Consider the following 13,709-nt stretch of genomic DNA (forward strand, 5'->3'; position numbering starts at 1 on the left):
ATATATATGAGCTGTATATATTTATACAGATCAATCAGCAATGCTCAATTGTCAGACCCGCATGGCGAAAATGGCCTTCAGCACTCTCTTCTCTTGCGCCCACCACATCTATGCACCACTCTAGAAATTTTGCAAAATCTCCATCTGGGTCATCTTCAAACAACTGCCAGTCGCGTTTAATGAAAGCTTTTAGCTCCGCAAAAATTCCTCGATAGGATTGAGATCGGGAGAATAAGGTGGAAGATACACCAGTTTAACTCCCGCTTCAAGACACATACATTCTATCCTCTCAGAGTGGTGGAAGGATGCATTATCCATCACCAATACCGATTTAGGCTCCGGCCATCTGCCACAGTGATGAAGAAGCTCCCCAATGAAGTCCTCAAATATAGAAGCATCAGTCGACACCCGGAAGACGCGAGAAAATAGTACACCATCCTGGCAATATGCCGGCAAGATCTGGTATCGCTGGCCACGATGGAATTTGGCCACTTGCACCGGGGTGACCCCAAGCGGGGCCCAACCTGTTCGCCGATAACCTATTCGCTTGTCACATCCAGATTCGTCTATGTAGACCAGGTGATACGACTCAAACTCCGATAGATTATGGAGGTAGTACTCTCGTAAATCCGCGTTTTGCTCCTTCGCTTGATTCCGGGTTGTCTTCTTGGACCAGCCTTTCGCGGCCAAAGCTCGACTGATAGTGGAGTTGGCCACGCAGACATCAAATTCCTCCCGAAGGTAAAGCGCCATTTCGTCGAGGTATAATCCTGGGTTTTCGGAAAGGTGCCCACAGAGAGCCTCAACCATAAGTGGTGTGATACTCTTGGGTCGGCCGGAGGAGATTAGGGGTGCCTTGGGAGTACCGAACATCCGCAGGTTAGAACGAATATATCTAACAGACTGTTTACTGCATCCTGCTGTATTAGCGATATCAGTTGTTTTTAGATTGCTCTCAATCATATCACAAATCAGTTGTCGCTTCGATGGGGATAAGTTCGGAGCCATTTTTGTGTGTTAAACGAGGGGTGGTGAGGAGTGGAAAGACGACGAACAGCAGAAGCAACAGAAAACGAGGGGTACCGGGGTCACACACGTGTTGTCATCGCCTTGTTCCTTACCATACCATTCAAAAGGGTCTAGCCAGGGGGCTTTTTGAGTCTAACTCATTAGGGATAAGTTGGTCTTGGCAAGTGGGATTGGGAAAGAAGGAGAGTGTGCAAAAGCGCAAGGCGATTTTGCAAGCTACTGTAGAGCGCATGGGCTAGAAACTAATGTCGGGGACGATAGCTTGAAAGTTCAATTTAGTCAAAACATGTAATGTGGCGTTAGCCAATAGTGTAGCTCTTGAGCTGATTTATGAGGACCAGGACCTATCATTCTTTATCGACAGAGGAATTATGGTACTGTAGGTATCGCGCGCCAATTCGTGAGAGATATTGGCCAATGGGTTGCGTATGTGAAAACTGTCTCGCTAATCAACCAAGCTACGCAAGCCGCAACTTGAACGTTTAAGAGGGCGTAAGAAGGCGTTACTGTAGGGTAGACACCAGATTTACTTTTTGAATCATTTCTATCTTATGCAATTCCTTTGGTAAATGATTAAGTCACAACTATGGGCACCCATAAGTTACATTTTGCAGGAAATCAAGGAATTGTGATAACTTTTGGTGCACATAGGTTGTGCCACCGTAGGGTCCGACGTCATAAAGCTTCAGACAGCTAGACTACCTTATTCAGTAATCTTGTTATTGACCCTCTTGGTCGACTTCTGAAAGAGATTCATGGTAAAACTGATTTCGAATATCACTGTATTGATCAACTGATGTATTATTCGGAATCCCGAGTCTTTTATACTACTGTAGATACGACTAAGTTATTGCCGCCTTCTCTCCACTCAATATTATTGTGCTGAAATTCCAGGAAAGTGCACGCAAACGTGTAATCACTGTCTTAGCCTTTCTAGTGTTGTTTTTGAGATAATTCTTGTGTAAATATGCCCACCAGGCCATTCCTCATAGTTTAGCGTGAATAGAAATAGCCAAGTGAGTATTAAAATGCGACGATGTCGGAGCTTAAATGGTAAATCTTATCGTGCGACAAGATTTCTGGTGTAATTTTGGATCAAGTTGACCAAGTCCACACGCGATTTCGATTACAGTCCATGGACTCGATTGTGTCTGTTCGGGAGATGTCGATGGACTGTAACAGCCCAAAATGAGTGTCCTTGAGGCATTGTCAATAGGTATTATGATACCACAGGCATCGAACACGAACCAGGTGGGGACTGAATTTTGTGATTTATGCCTCCGCCGTCATTTGCAATATTTGGAAAGTCCTCCTGATCTTTAGCAAACAGTCAGGTAAATGTGAAAGTCTTAGCTTACTGGCGTGTCTCTTTTGGTTTCAAATTCATTTGGGAGAATCGCGGCAGCAGATATCTCCTAATCGTCAATTAATGGACCTTGGAAGTATAAACAAGAAGATGTCTCACAAGCGTGACTAATGCTAATATCAACCTATAAGAAGCTAGCTTAATCATTTTCTTTCATATCCCAGCTATTTTCTTTCCAAATTTGTAACAATACACCATCTCCGGAGATGGACTCTTTATAGAATTAATGAGAGTTTTAAGCAAGCCGAGCCACAGGAAGAGCTACCCGAGGAATTGTTTAGGCAGAGTAATAGTAAAGCATTCAACAGTGCAAAGAAAGGGCGTATAAAGGAGACGCAAAACAAAATCAAACTCCAAAATATTTGTTTTATCCCATATTAGAAGTTGATCATCAGGGTGCTCTGCACGATGCCTTGAGATCGTGAACCAAAGAACGGCCGTTCAACATGATCAACACATCTCTAGGATAACTGTTGCTTTTGCTGTTATCATGTGACTTGGTTATATGCAATGCCTCTCGGCTTGCTAAGACCTATCGCATCTATGTATATCCGAGATGATTATGTTGTATCTCGAAGGAACGTTTCGGAGAACCGATACTTTCTTGTATATGGTTCATCATTAAAGTACTGTACAACAAGAATCTCGGAAATAGATCTCATATTCAACCGATTAGAATAGACTCAAAAGAAATGACGTTTCGTTTAATGTATCCCCCAATGGTGGTAGCCTCACAGATCAAGGCTCAACATTACCGCCAATACCTCCAACTTGGTGATTTGCTATGTTACTGTAGTCAGTGGCGGTATGGTTAGACCAGTTGCCACCGCCCATCTACCCTGTGTATTTCCAACAAATGCCATGCAGTGGGATTCCCAAGCTGCTAAAAGACTTTGCGCAAATGTTCCATATCGTTCACCCAGATCCTAATTCTTTCATTCAAGCTCCGCTCCGGGGCTTGGAAATCGAAGGATATACTGAAAATTCGCATCTTCGGAGGCAGAGAACTTGGCAATTATACAGTCTTTATGTATGGCTCCTCAACAAGTCCTTATATTTGGCACCCCTACCACTTGAGATCGTAATTGCGCTAAACTCATTTACCGAATATACTCCGCTTGTATGCTAAATAAAAAGCTATCCCACATGGCTTCAAATCTACCAACATCGATTTGGGATTTCAATCACAATAGAATACTAAACAAATCCCTGACTGTATTTCAGACTGCTGATGCGACGAAATGCACCCTAAATTCTAGGTACAAAGGAAACAAGTGGTGGAAGCGACCATTTTGAAAGCATTTTTCATGAACTGAACAAGTATATTTCTGATCCTATGACAAAGTCTTTCATACAATCCATCCTCATGGCCATGCATCTCGCATTGATTCAACCAATTTGTAATTTAATACACAAACAGACGCGCCACCTCTCTCGTGATTGTTGCCAAACACTGCACTCCTGGTATAGCTTGGAGCTAGTTCCCATGTAGTTGCTATATATCAGAAACCTTCAGGCGTCGACAAACTTGAATGATACCGGGTTCCCGTTCAATGGTCTGCAGCCAAGTCCAGTCTGGTTACCGTATTGGAAAAAAGCCTCGACTTCTTCACTATCGGGGCATTTGGGTTGACCATAGAATACAAGCTTCCGCCATTTTTCAAAGCCAGGAGTTGAATTCCAGAGCCACCTCCGCCTAACCCATTGTTGCAATCCCCAGAATTACCGGAGTAATTAATAGATTCTCCGGTACACCTGGCGTTTTGGTAGACCACAATGTGATACTTACTTGCGGGTGGAGAGTTCACTATACCGGTGGTAGTAGCTCCATGCACCAAAGTGACAATATTCAAGAGAAAGGTAAGCGAGAGAATCGTGTTTAATGGTTGAAAGTACATTTCGGCTCGTCGGGGCCTATCAATGAAGAACTTTCCGTTTCCAAAGATGGGCGGTAAATTATCCAGAAAAGTGAAATGGAAGGACTTAAATGATTCGGTATGCCGTGAAGTAACGACGTAGAAGTTATGCGTATTACCGATCACACGGGGAATATTTGGAGGAGGCGTGGTTGAGTAGACCATAGAACCTGAAAACTGGAAGCTCGGGGGCTCACATATCAGCAGGCCGGCAGTATTGCCAAGAACAGGGTAGTAATCTCGAACATGTTTGTCATTCAAATTTGTATAGCAGTGCCTCTCTGAGTCAACCGCTGCCTAAATGATGAATCAACTTATACTAAACTCTCAAGGACGTTCTTTTTAGAAAAGTATACCTTTCTTAACACGTAGAACGTATAGCGCTAGCGGCGTTCGAACGAATTATGGCTGCTCATGCCACCAATGGCACTAAATGCGCCCAGCTTTGGTCAATGCTTTTGCTCCCCAAAGGTTGAATTAGCTCGTTCGTTTATGGATCAATGACACTCATCTTAACCCCCGGACAAGATGCTAGGATACTACTTCCGCTCGCTGGTCTGTAGTAGTACCTTGTGGTAAAGCCATCTAGCTAACGATGGATGCGTTGTTATCGGCAATACAAATAATGTTTTCTATTTCAAATAACTGAGCTCATCCGTGATTTCCAATGAACAACTAATAGGATGATGGGGGTTTCCACCACCATGAATGCAACATAAGAGCGAAATGAATTTTTTGGTAATGGGCAGAACTTTGAAAAAGAACCAACAGATTTTCATCTCTTCTATACGGTCAGTACTGGTGGAAAACCTTTGTACATACAATAGCAGCTATAAGTCTGTTGAAATTTCGTGATTTAACATTTTCTTAAAAACAATCAACGGCCCCGCCAAAGCTCCAAGTTCATGGATGCAGCATGAACAGATATGTTATACTGATTGCTCATGTGTAATTTCCGTGTTTATACTCCGGCTTCTGTGTTATTGGTCTCATCAACCATCGTAGAATTGTCTATCCAACTGGATGCTTCGTTCCTCCTGTTTGTTCAGAATAGATGAAAGCCATTCTTGTGAGTGTACCATGCATATATAAATAAGTGTGGTACGTGTCTTCAGTACCGCTTATCACGCCATATTTCTTAACTCACAATAGATACTTGAAATGGCTCCCATGAAAGATACTGAAGCGGCAAAGCCCCTCAAGCCTGCCGCGTCGAGGGTTAAGAAGGATAGAACCGGGACTCAATCCAAATTGCAAAAGGAGCAACTCCAAAAAAGTCGCAAGGATGACCTTGAGCGTCACCGGGAAAAAGTCATGAAGACCCAACAGCAGGTAGACTCCATGGACACTTCTGAAGACTCAAGATCTCAAATTATGGAGGAACTGGAAAAGATGAAAGCTTCAGAGAAATCCATGCAGGCGCAGATAGCGGAGCTTGATGCAGAGCTTATGGATATCGACGAAGAAACGGACAGAAATGAACCACAGGATTCAATTGTAGATCCCATTGATCCTAACAGCGTGCAGCAAAGTATTGAAGGTGATGATTTCGCCCAGTCGAAACCCCTGGAATCGGATTCATTCTTCGACGGAGAAGAACCGGAAGACCTGAGCGATTTTGCCAGCTTGAGCCTCGATGAAAATGACTCGAATGGCATTATTGACCTCCTTGGAGAGGGAAAAACACTTTACGAGACAAAAGGTTTCCGTGGCAGACTATATTTCAAATCTTATGGACCCAGAAGCGGTCCTATGCTTACTTGGACATCAAGCTGCGGTTTGAAAACAGCCGAGGATGTCCCGTTTCTTCATAAGGGCCACGGTGCCCTGAATGAAGCTTTGAAAACGACGAAGAATGGTGATTATATTCATTTTGGTAAGATAAAGCATATTACTGGAATTGCTTGGGAGCCACGCAGACCAGTCGAGTGCATGAATGACTTGCTCGAATCTGTTCAAGAGTTAGATCCAGCCAACAAACAAAGGAAATCCAAATATATCTATCCATTCTGCACTGTGGCAGTGAGATGGTATGATAAGGATATGAAGGACACTCTACTGAGTCGCACCCAGTACAAAGATCTGACTGGGTGGGGCAAAAAGCAACAGAATGAAACAGATCGAAAGTTTTATAGAGTTGCTTGCGAGCAAATCAAAAGATACAAAGAGAAGATAGGCAATGAAAAGTTGGAAAGAGATAAGAGCATGAGCCCAACTCCATGGGGAGTTACCCCCGAGCCTGACGACGCTGGTACTCCAAGCCAAGCTACGCAGACTGACCCAGATAGCCCAAACTCGGGCCAAAACCAGGGCCAGAACCAGGGCCAGAACCAGGGCCAGAACCAGGGCCAGAACAGGAGCCAAAACCAGGGCCAGAACAAGAGCCAGAACCAGGGTCAGAATCAGGATCAGGGCCAAGATCAGAGCCAAGATCAGGGCCGCAACAATTTTGGAAAGAAGACTTTCAGCAAGAAAAAATACCTGGACGAAATGCGCGCTATGATCGACTTCAATAATCTCAATCTTCAAGATAGGATTGCCGCTAACTCCTACATCATAACTGAGTACAACCTATACAAGCTCAAGATGGAGACGGAGGGTGGAGAAGAGATAGAATAAGCTTTGTTCAGACTCGGGTGGACAAGAAAGTTTGGATTTTTTAAATTGGCAATAATCTAAATCTGACTTGTGTGCATATAAACTCACAGGGATAGATATACGATAGGCGACAGATTTGATTATAAGTTCTTCATTGAATTTCAAGAAAGGTCCTTGGCCTCATGTTCAAGGTATTTGGTGATGGATCTAATATACGAAAGTAGATAGAAATCTCAAATGTAGACAACTTGGCTATTTTTTTGACATCACATGTTCAAGAAATGAGCCGCCGTCGAAACAGCGAAAAGAGAAATGACCGGGCCAATTAGTAGAGGCTATTAACTCGAGGCCTACCAAGCGTATGGAGACTCCATTGCCTCATCTTCCGGGCAAGAAGAGAAAAAATTCAGATCATAGGGCCGAAGCTCGTCCCCAGAAAGAAGTCGGAAAGTATTTGTTGAACCTTTGGAATTATTGCGTCCCAGTAAGAATTGCTGCCGTGGATATTCATCTTTGTGGGAAAAGTCCCCAACTGCAAGTAATTTCAACCCGCGAACACCATTGGGACCAAATATCCAATTAGCGAAGTTTAAAAGGTCATCGACTTCAAATGAAAAGCCAGATAACTCCCCCTGAGAATCCTCCATGGTTGAAATTGGTGGGCATTCCTTGGCAATCCAGTCACATATTGGTGAATCTGGAGACTTTCTTCCGTTTTGAAGGTGTACTGAATTCACCTGGTGTATGCAATCAAAGATTGGACTATTGTTGAATTGAATCTCTTCAAGACGCGTGAAGAACTCACGGCGCAAGTTGCGATGGTTATACTGAGAACCGCTGAGCCTGATGTGTAAGACCGTTAAAGAAGAACACAAAGCAACTGGCTCTAAGCAGGCACGCTATAAAGTTAGCTGGTAATTCTGAAAATTGGTGTTTCACTTACCAAATATTTAAAGCTAGCACAAAGACCTAGTTCCGTAAGTTGACAATGATAAAGAATCTCGGATAAATATGGCAACCAAGATGGCGTGGCATCTCTGCTTTCTTCGTAGAGATCATTTCGGTCAACTGACATGATACGCGTCTCATGATAGACAAAGTCTTCAAGTGTTTTCTCGTGTCTTCGAATGACTTCCAAGATCTGCGTTGCTGGCAACTGAAAATTGGACAATTTCAAGTGAAGACTTTGTAGGCCTTGGAATGAAATCAAAAAATCCCCAAGTAAAGACTTCTCTTCCGTGTATTGCGAGTCATACGATATTGTGTCACAACATATCTCAAATCGTTGGAGCTTTAGAGTTTCTTTCGATCCCGAGAGGGAAGATAAAAACCCAAGCTGGTTCGAACAGTATCGCAGGGTCAACTCTCGAAGTGATGGATAAATGGACAATGTATTGAGACACGCGTTCGTCGAAAATGTGATGTTAGATAGCGAAATATTCAAGATGGATGGTAGGCATATCATCTGCGGTGGAGAAACCCCTCCTTGGTTGCCTTCTGTCACATCTTGGAGCTTCCCCCAACATAGCTCCCTCACATTAGCGGAAGCGACAAATTTGACCGATAAGTGAGTCAGATGCTTGTGATTTCGCAATATACACTTTCTGAAGGAGTTGATGTCCGTGGGATGTTGGATACCTTCCCATCCCAACTTCTGCAGATATTGAAGACTTGATAGACCTTCAGTATTCTTTCCTGCATGAGGGCAGCTTGCATCAGTAATAAGGGAGATACTCCGCAGGTAATTTTGCTGCAAAGTTAAGCAGCCGCTTTCATCCAAAATACCCGCGGGCAGACAGCAGCCGAGATGCCAACTCGAAGCAGTAAGCTTCAAATTATAGAAAGGGGAATCAAGACTGAGAAACTTACCGGAAAGAGCGTAAATAATGGGGTCTCAGCCATCGCAAGCACATACCCACCTGTTCTGATAGGTCATTCGAGAATTGAAGATGTGCCGTTGTATCATTCGATGCTCCGAGGGAGACAGACGATCTCAATGGCTCAACCACGCGGAAAATGTTGTAGCAAGCACATCGATTGAACCGCACAATACTGATCGGTGCAGAGAAACACAGTTCTCTAGTATGTCGGAGATAATGATCTGGCTGGGCCGCTTGATGGCGCTGAAAGTACGTCTCAATATTCAGTACATTCAAGGCCCATTCATTAGCGGCACTGAAGGTGATATTGTGGTAGACAAGGGGAATTAGAATTTCGCGCATTCTGAGGCAAACTTGGCTGAATGAACACAGGCTCTTTTGAGAGAGCTTATCGTGTCAGAAACTCTCCTGTAAGAATAGCCAAAAGTGTCATACCTTCTCTGCAATCATGAACAATATCTCATTGGGCAACAAATCTAACATTTTGAGGAGATTTAGTACTCTCTCTGATTTCTAGTGTAGATGAGATAAGGCTTTCCTAACGGGAAACTTACGTTTTGAGATGAGGATAGTTAGTCTCTGGTCTTATTACATAAGCTCATTGGTCATCTTTTTCCACAAATTTATTGGAATTTGAACGTTGAATTAGATGCATGATAGATCGGCGTTCTCAGCGAGAGCATGGTTTGCACGTCCATTTAACCAACAGCGGTTAACACGACTCAAACGGCTGACTCACTTTCGCGCAGGCCGGGCTATGTTGCAAATGGCCCCTCGCCGCAAATTTCAGTCATATCATCGCTGTTGCGCTAGTCTCAAAACCAAACTTCCCAAAATCATCAAAGAAAACTACTACGTCTATTTCATCTCTATCTGCCCAGGAATTGCCCCCTATGGAAGACATTCCCGACATTGTTCGCAAAATCGGTCGACAGCAGAACTTGAATGTATACTATCGCGTTTGTTATAATCTTTTGAAGCGACTTCAAGATCTACTCTGTGAGGCGATAGAGGACATACTCCGCATATATCGGTCGGGTCATTCGCTTGCCGGCCATGAAGCTCTTTACGAGATTACCAATGAAATACGAATCTCCATCAGCCACTTAAGCGATCAAGCAGTAAATGCAAGAGAAAATATGGAAAACTTCTACTCAATGTATGAGTCAAATGCGGAGATAGACTGATGGATGGGCAGTTCTATGAGTTTTGTTCAATGTGTTGATCGGAAAGTGATATAAAGCATCGAATTGTGGTGTGTACAACGTTAAAACGTCATAGTCCTATTTAAGTTTGATTCTCTCGTCTTTTCACAGAAACTTATCGCCAATGAATGCCTAGGCATTCACTGGCTTTGGATTCATGTGCAACGGGTCATATTTATCGAGTATCGGCTGAAAACCGCGAAATCTCAAGTGGCGTTTCTCTTGTTTCCCGGTCTCTTGCCTTTAACGAAGTCTTAATTAACCTTTCATCGCGCTTGGCTCTCTGAAAACGTTGGTTACAAGAACGGTGGAAGATCATGATGGAGAAAAATAGAAACATTGCAGCAGCGCCGCTCCCTAAAGCTATACCTAGGCTTCTCTTTGGGATAACTCGCGCTCTCTTACTTTCCTCCATAATTGAATTACCTTGGAAATTACTCGTTGGCTTTGTAGATAGTGATGACAATGAGGTGGAAGCTTCAGAAAATGTTTCAGTTGGAGCAACAGTGCTAGATGTACCGTTAGGGGTTTTCCCTGAAGTTACTGAATACAACTTTGATGTGCAGTCTGTTGAGTCGGTAGAAGAGAACATTGTGGTTGTCTCCGCTGAGTTTAGAAGCTTCGACTTTTCACTTTCAGCCTCAACATTGTCCGTCAATGATAGAATTGAGGAGAATTGAGCGGAATTATGCGTTTCATTTTCAGTTATTTGAGTCTCCACCAGTTTATCATCAAACGAAATGTGATTATTTGGGGTGGAGGTAGATTTTGCAACTTGATCTAGAAATATAATGGTTGTGGTCGAAGTGTCCGGAGTTTGTGAGACAAGGCTCTCATCAATTGAAAAATTAGGCAAGTTATCAGGTTTGTCACTCGTGATTATTGTGGCATCTTTCACGGAAAGACTTTCTGCCTTCGTGACTGCCAGCCCATTTTTTGTCTGTTCTATTTCTGATGCTATATTCGGGCTCTGGATTGTCGTGGCGTGGGATGGGTCGATTCTGGTCTGTAAAACTCCAATTGGGGGTTCAGAAGTACTTTTTTGATTTATTTTGTCTTCAGGAATGGTAGCTTCACTACTTGAGCTATTGACATCAGATAATTTTGATGAAATGGCTGTTAGGTCCGTTCGATAGGCTGATACATTCTGGTCATTAAAAGGCTCTGAATAAGACGAAATCGGCGATTTGGTCTCTATATTTAGAATCGTTGGAGCAATTGGTGAATATATTGAAATTGACACCGATGACTCTTCCAAGTAGGTCAGTGTTTTTTTTTGGCTTGACAACGAACTATTTAAAAATTAAGTCGTACGATTTCTAATAAAGAAATATCGGAACACGAACCTGTGCAATACTGAAATTGATGATATTTTAGCAACAGATCCTGCAACAAATACATAAAGTAGTAGCCATCTCTGTCTGCAACTAAGGATAGGCATGAAAAGCGCAGTGAGTGTCCATGTCGTATCTGGGTTATTTTATACGTAAGAAATCGAGGCTTTTAATGTATTTATATCTAAGCTTTATGGACTGAACATGGTAAGATCATATGGCACAAAGGTGAATGGGATCGCCAAGGTTAATCCTGGTAAACAGCGCTCTGCCCACATACTCGGACATTCGATGCTCACATTCACCGTTGAAAGGCTTACAGGAATTCGACGAAGCACTTCACTTACCTGCTCCAAACTACGTTTATTATCATTGAAACAACATTGTTCAAAGGGTTGAGCAGTTCAACTCTAATTCTATGATGTTTCAGCGCAGGCTCCTCAAATGCTTGACTTTGGAGGGGAGTCTAGAGCATGTCATTTTGCAGCCATTCCTGCATTGGGCTGCAGGGAAACAAACTACGCGTCTGACGCGCTTCCTTATCGTCTACGGTGCGATTGTGAACATGCAATTTTCCGAAAGTACTGTAACCTCTCGTTGCAGGTCTCTGTACTGTATAAGTTACATAGGTTGACGAAGTCGAATTTATTGCCCTCCGCAAAGCCGCCATGAAAAGACAGCTTTTGTCCTGGACGGATTTCTCAAGGATGAGGGAGCCCACGTGGATTGCAAAGATGATATCATCTATGAACCTCTTTACTGGGCTATCCAGTGGTAGGCTAAGATATACTTTATGTTACGCCAGCGATACAATGATGTATAGGGAATGTAGAGGAGATGCTTATGCACTACAAGAGCTGTCTGTTGATACATCGCATTGCTTCGCTACCTGGATACTCACACATGCAGCTGCTTATAAGGAGGAGCTGGATCCGCTCGGAGGACCAGCGATTAGTCTGAGTATCATCATACCCATATCAGGCACATCTCACATTCATCACCCGTATCCATAACGTACCAGAACATCCTCATGGGGCTGTCCTAACTCGATTTGTTCCCAGTGGCTTCTGCTCTTCAAGCTGTTGGTCACACTGCTATTATCAGCCTCCCCGGGATGGGCGATGTACGTCGTGGCACGCCAGTACCATGTTAATCGCTCAAGCAAAAAAACAATAATTATATGATTTGATATTGTAATCCTCTTAAACTTTCAAAGACGTACATATTTTATTTTCAAAAAAAATCTTCAAGTGGATAATATAAAGCACTTTGGATTTTGTGAACGAGCTTGACGACTTCACCTAGATTTCGAGTACCCGCAGCGACAAGATATTGCTGAAAATTGTTAATGGCAATATTTTTGGGAGATAGGAACAGTTTGCACTTACACTTTGTAAGAACTCAATGTTTTGGGCCGATGAAACTGCGCACAGGAATTTAAATGCTCTTGAATCCGCTGGCCAGCGATTTATTTCTCCTACATCAGCCCTACAGTCATGTTTCTCCGTTTTGTGCATCAAACTCATGACAATCGAAGGAAGTGATGTAACATATTGCGTTGCTGCTTGATGGGACGGATATTCCATGCAAGATTCTAGACAGGCTGAGATCTTGTTAGCAAGAGGAAGTATGGGTCAATACAACAACACAACCAATCTTGATAATTCCATCCAGACCTAACAATACCTCGCGGCATGAGAGATGTCGATGCGTTAAGCCACACCCAGATAAAAAGTAAATTCCATCCAGGATCTTTGATAGTTAGTCATATTTTGTCCTCTTCGGCTGTTCACGCATTCCGTGAGATTTGATGACAGAGAAGCTCTTTGGAAAATACCTGGCCCATTATAGATGAAAGCTGTGCCTCAGTAGGGTATAAATCAGGGCAGTTGACAAGCTGCTCCAAAGCGAATGGGACTATTTCGTAAAGCCCATACGTCGAATTTCCACTCAAGTATATTTCTCGAGGAAAGAGGACATTTTCATGGCTAATGAACCGTAGACGATTAATGAACTCGTAAGTAATGTTCTTTCTAAGTTCTCGAATGGCAACCTTTTTAAAAGGGCGAGAGCGACGATGTGCAACTATCATAGGACCAGCTAGTTCCAATCTAATATCTTGCTGGTAAGTTTCCCACGGTGACTCGGACCGCACAATAAGTCCCGAAACAGGTGTCCGCGCTTTACAGATTTGAGGAAGGCCAAGGTCCCTGAGAGATCCGCAGATGATCTTTTTTTTTGCTTTGAGCACAGCCATTAGGTGTATTGTAATGGTATTAAAGTAAGCACTTATCTCTCTCACAATACTCAAAATCTGCTGATGGCCGTTCTTCAAACTTCAATGTAAAAGCGATAAAAAACCGAATATGGTGTGCATGGCT

General features: G+C 43.1%; 2 protein-coding genes across 2 annotated transcripts; one reads left to right on the forward strand and one right to left on the reverse strand.

The window, feature by feature from the left end:
- Positions 1 to 5,472: 5,472 nt before the first annotated feature.
- N7443_001790 (uncharacterized protein) lies at positions 5,473 to 6,930 on the forward strand (the record flags this gene model as incomplete). Its single annotated transcript, XM_056881846.1, has 1 exon — positions 5,473 to 6,930. One exon carries the CDS (start codon positions 5,473 to 5,475, stop codon positions 6,928 to 6,930), a length of 1,458 nt encoding a protein of 485 aa, XP_056743687.1.
- A 5,631-nt stretch (positions 6,931 to 12,561) lies between these two features.
- N7443_001791 (uncharacterized protein) lies at positions 12,562 to 13,585 on the reverse strand (the record flags this gene model as incomplete). Its single annotated transcript, XM_056881847.1, has 4 exons — positions 12,562 to 12,663; positions 12,717 to 12,931; positions 12,981 to 13,080; positions 13,166 to 13,585. The coding sequence occupies 4 exons, from the start codon at positions 13,583 to 13,585 to the stop codon at positions 12,562 to 12,564; spliced, it is 837 nt and encodes a 278-aa protein (XP_056743688.1).
- Between the last annotated feature and the right edge of the window lie 124 nt (positions 13,586 to 13,709).

The sequence above is a fragment of the Penicillium atrosanguineum genome (genome assembly GCF_028827265.1).
Source record: "Penicillium atrosanguineum strain IBT 20685 chromosome Unknown utg000002l_segment0_segment0, whole genome shotgun sequence".
In the NCBI taxonomy this organism is placed as follows: Eukaryota; Fungi; Ascomycota; class Eurotiomycetes; order Eurotiales; family Aspergillaceae; genus Penicillium; species Penicillium atrosanguineum.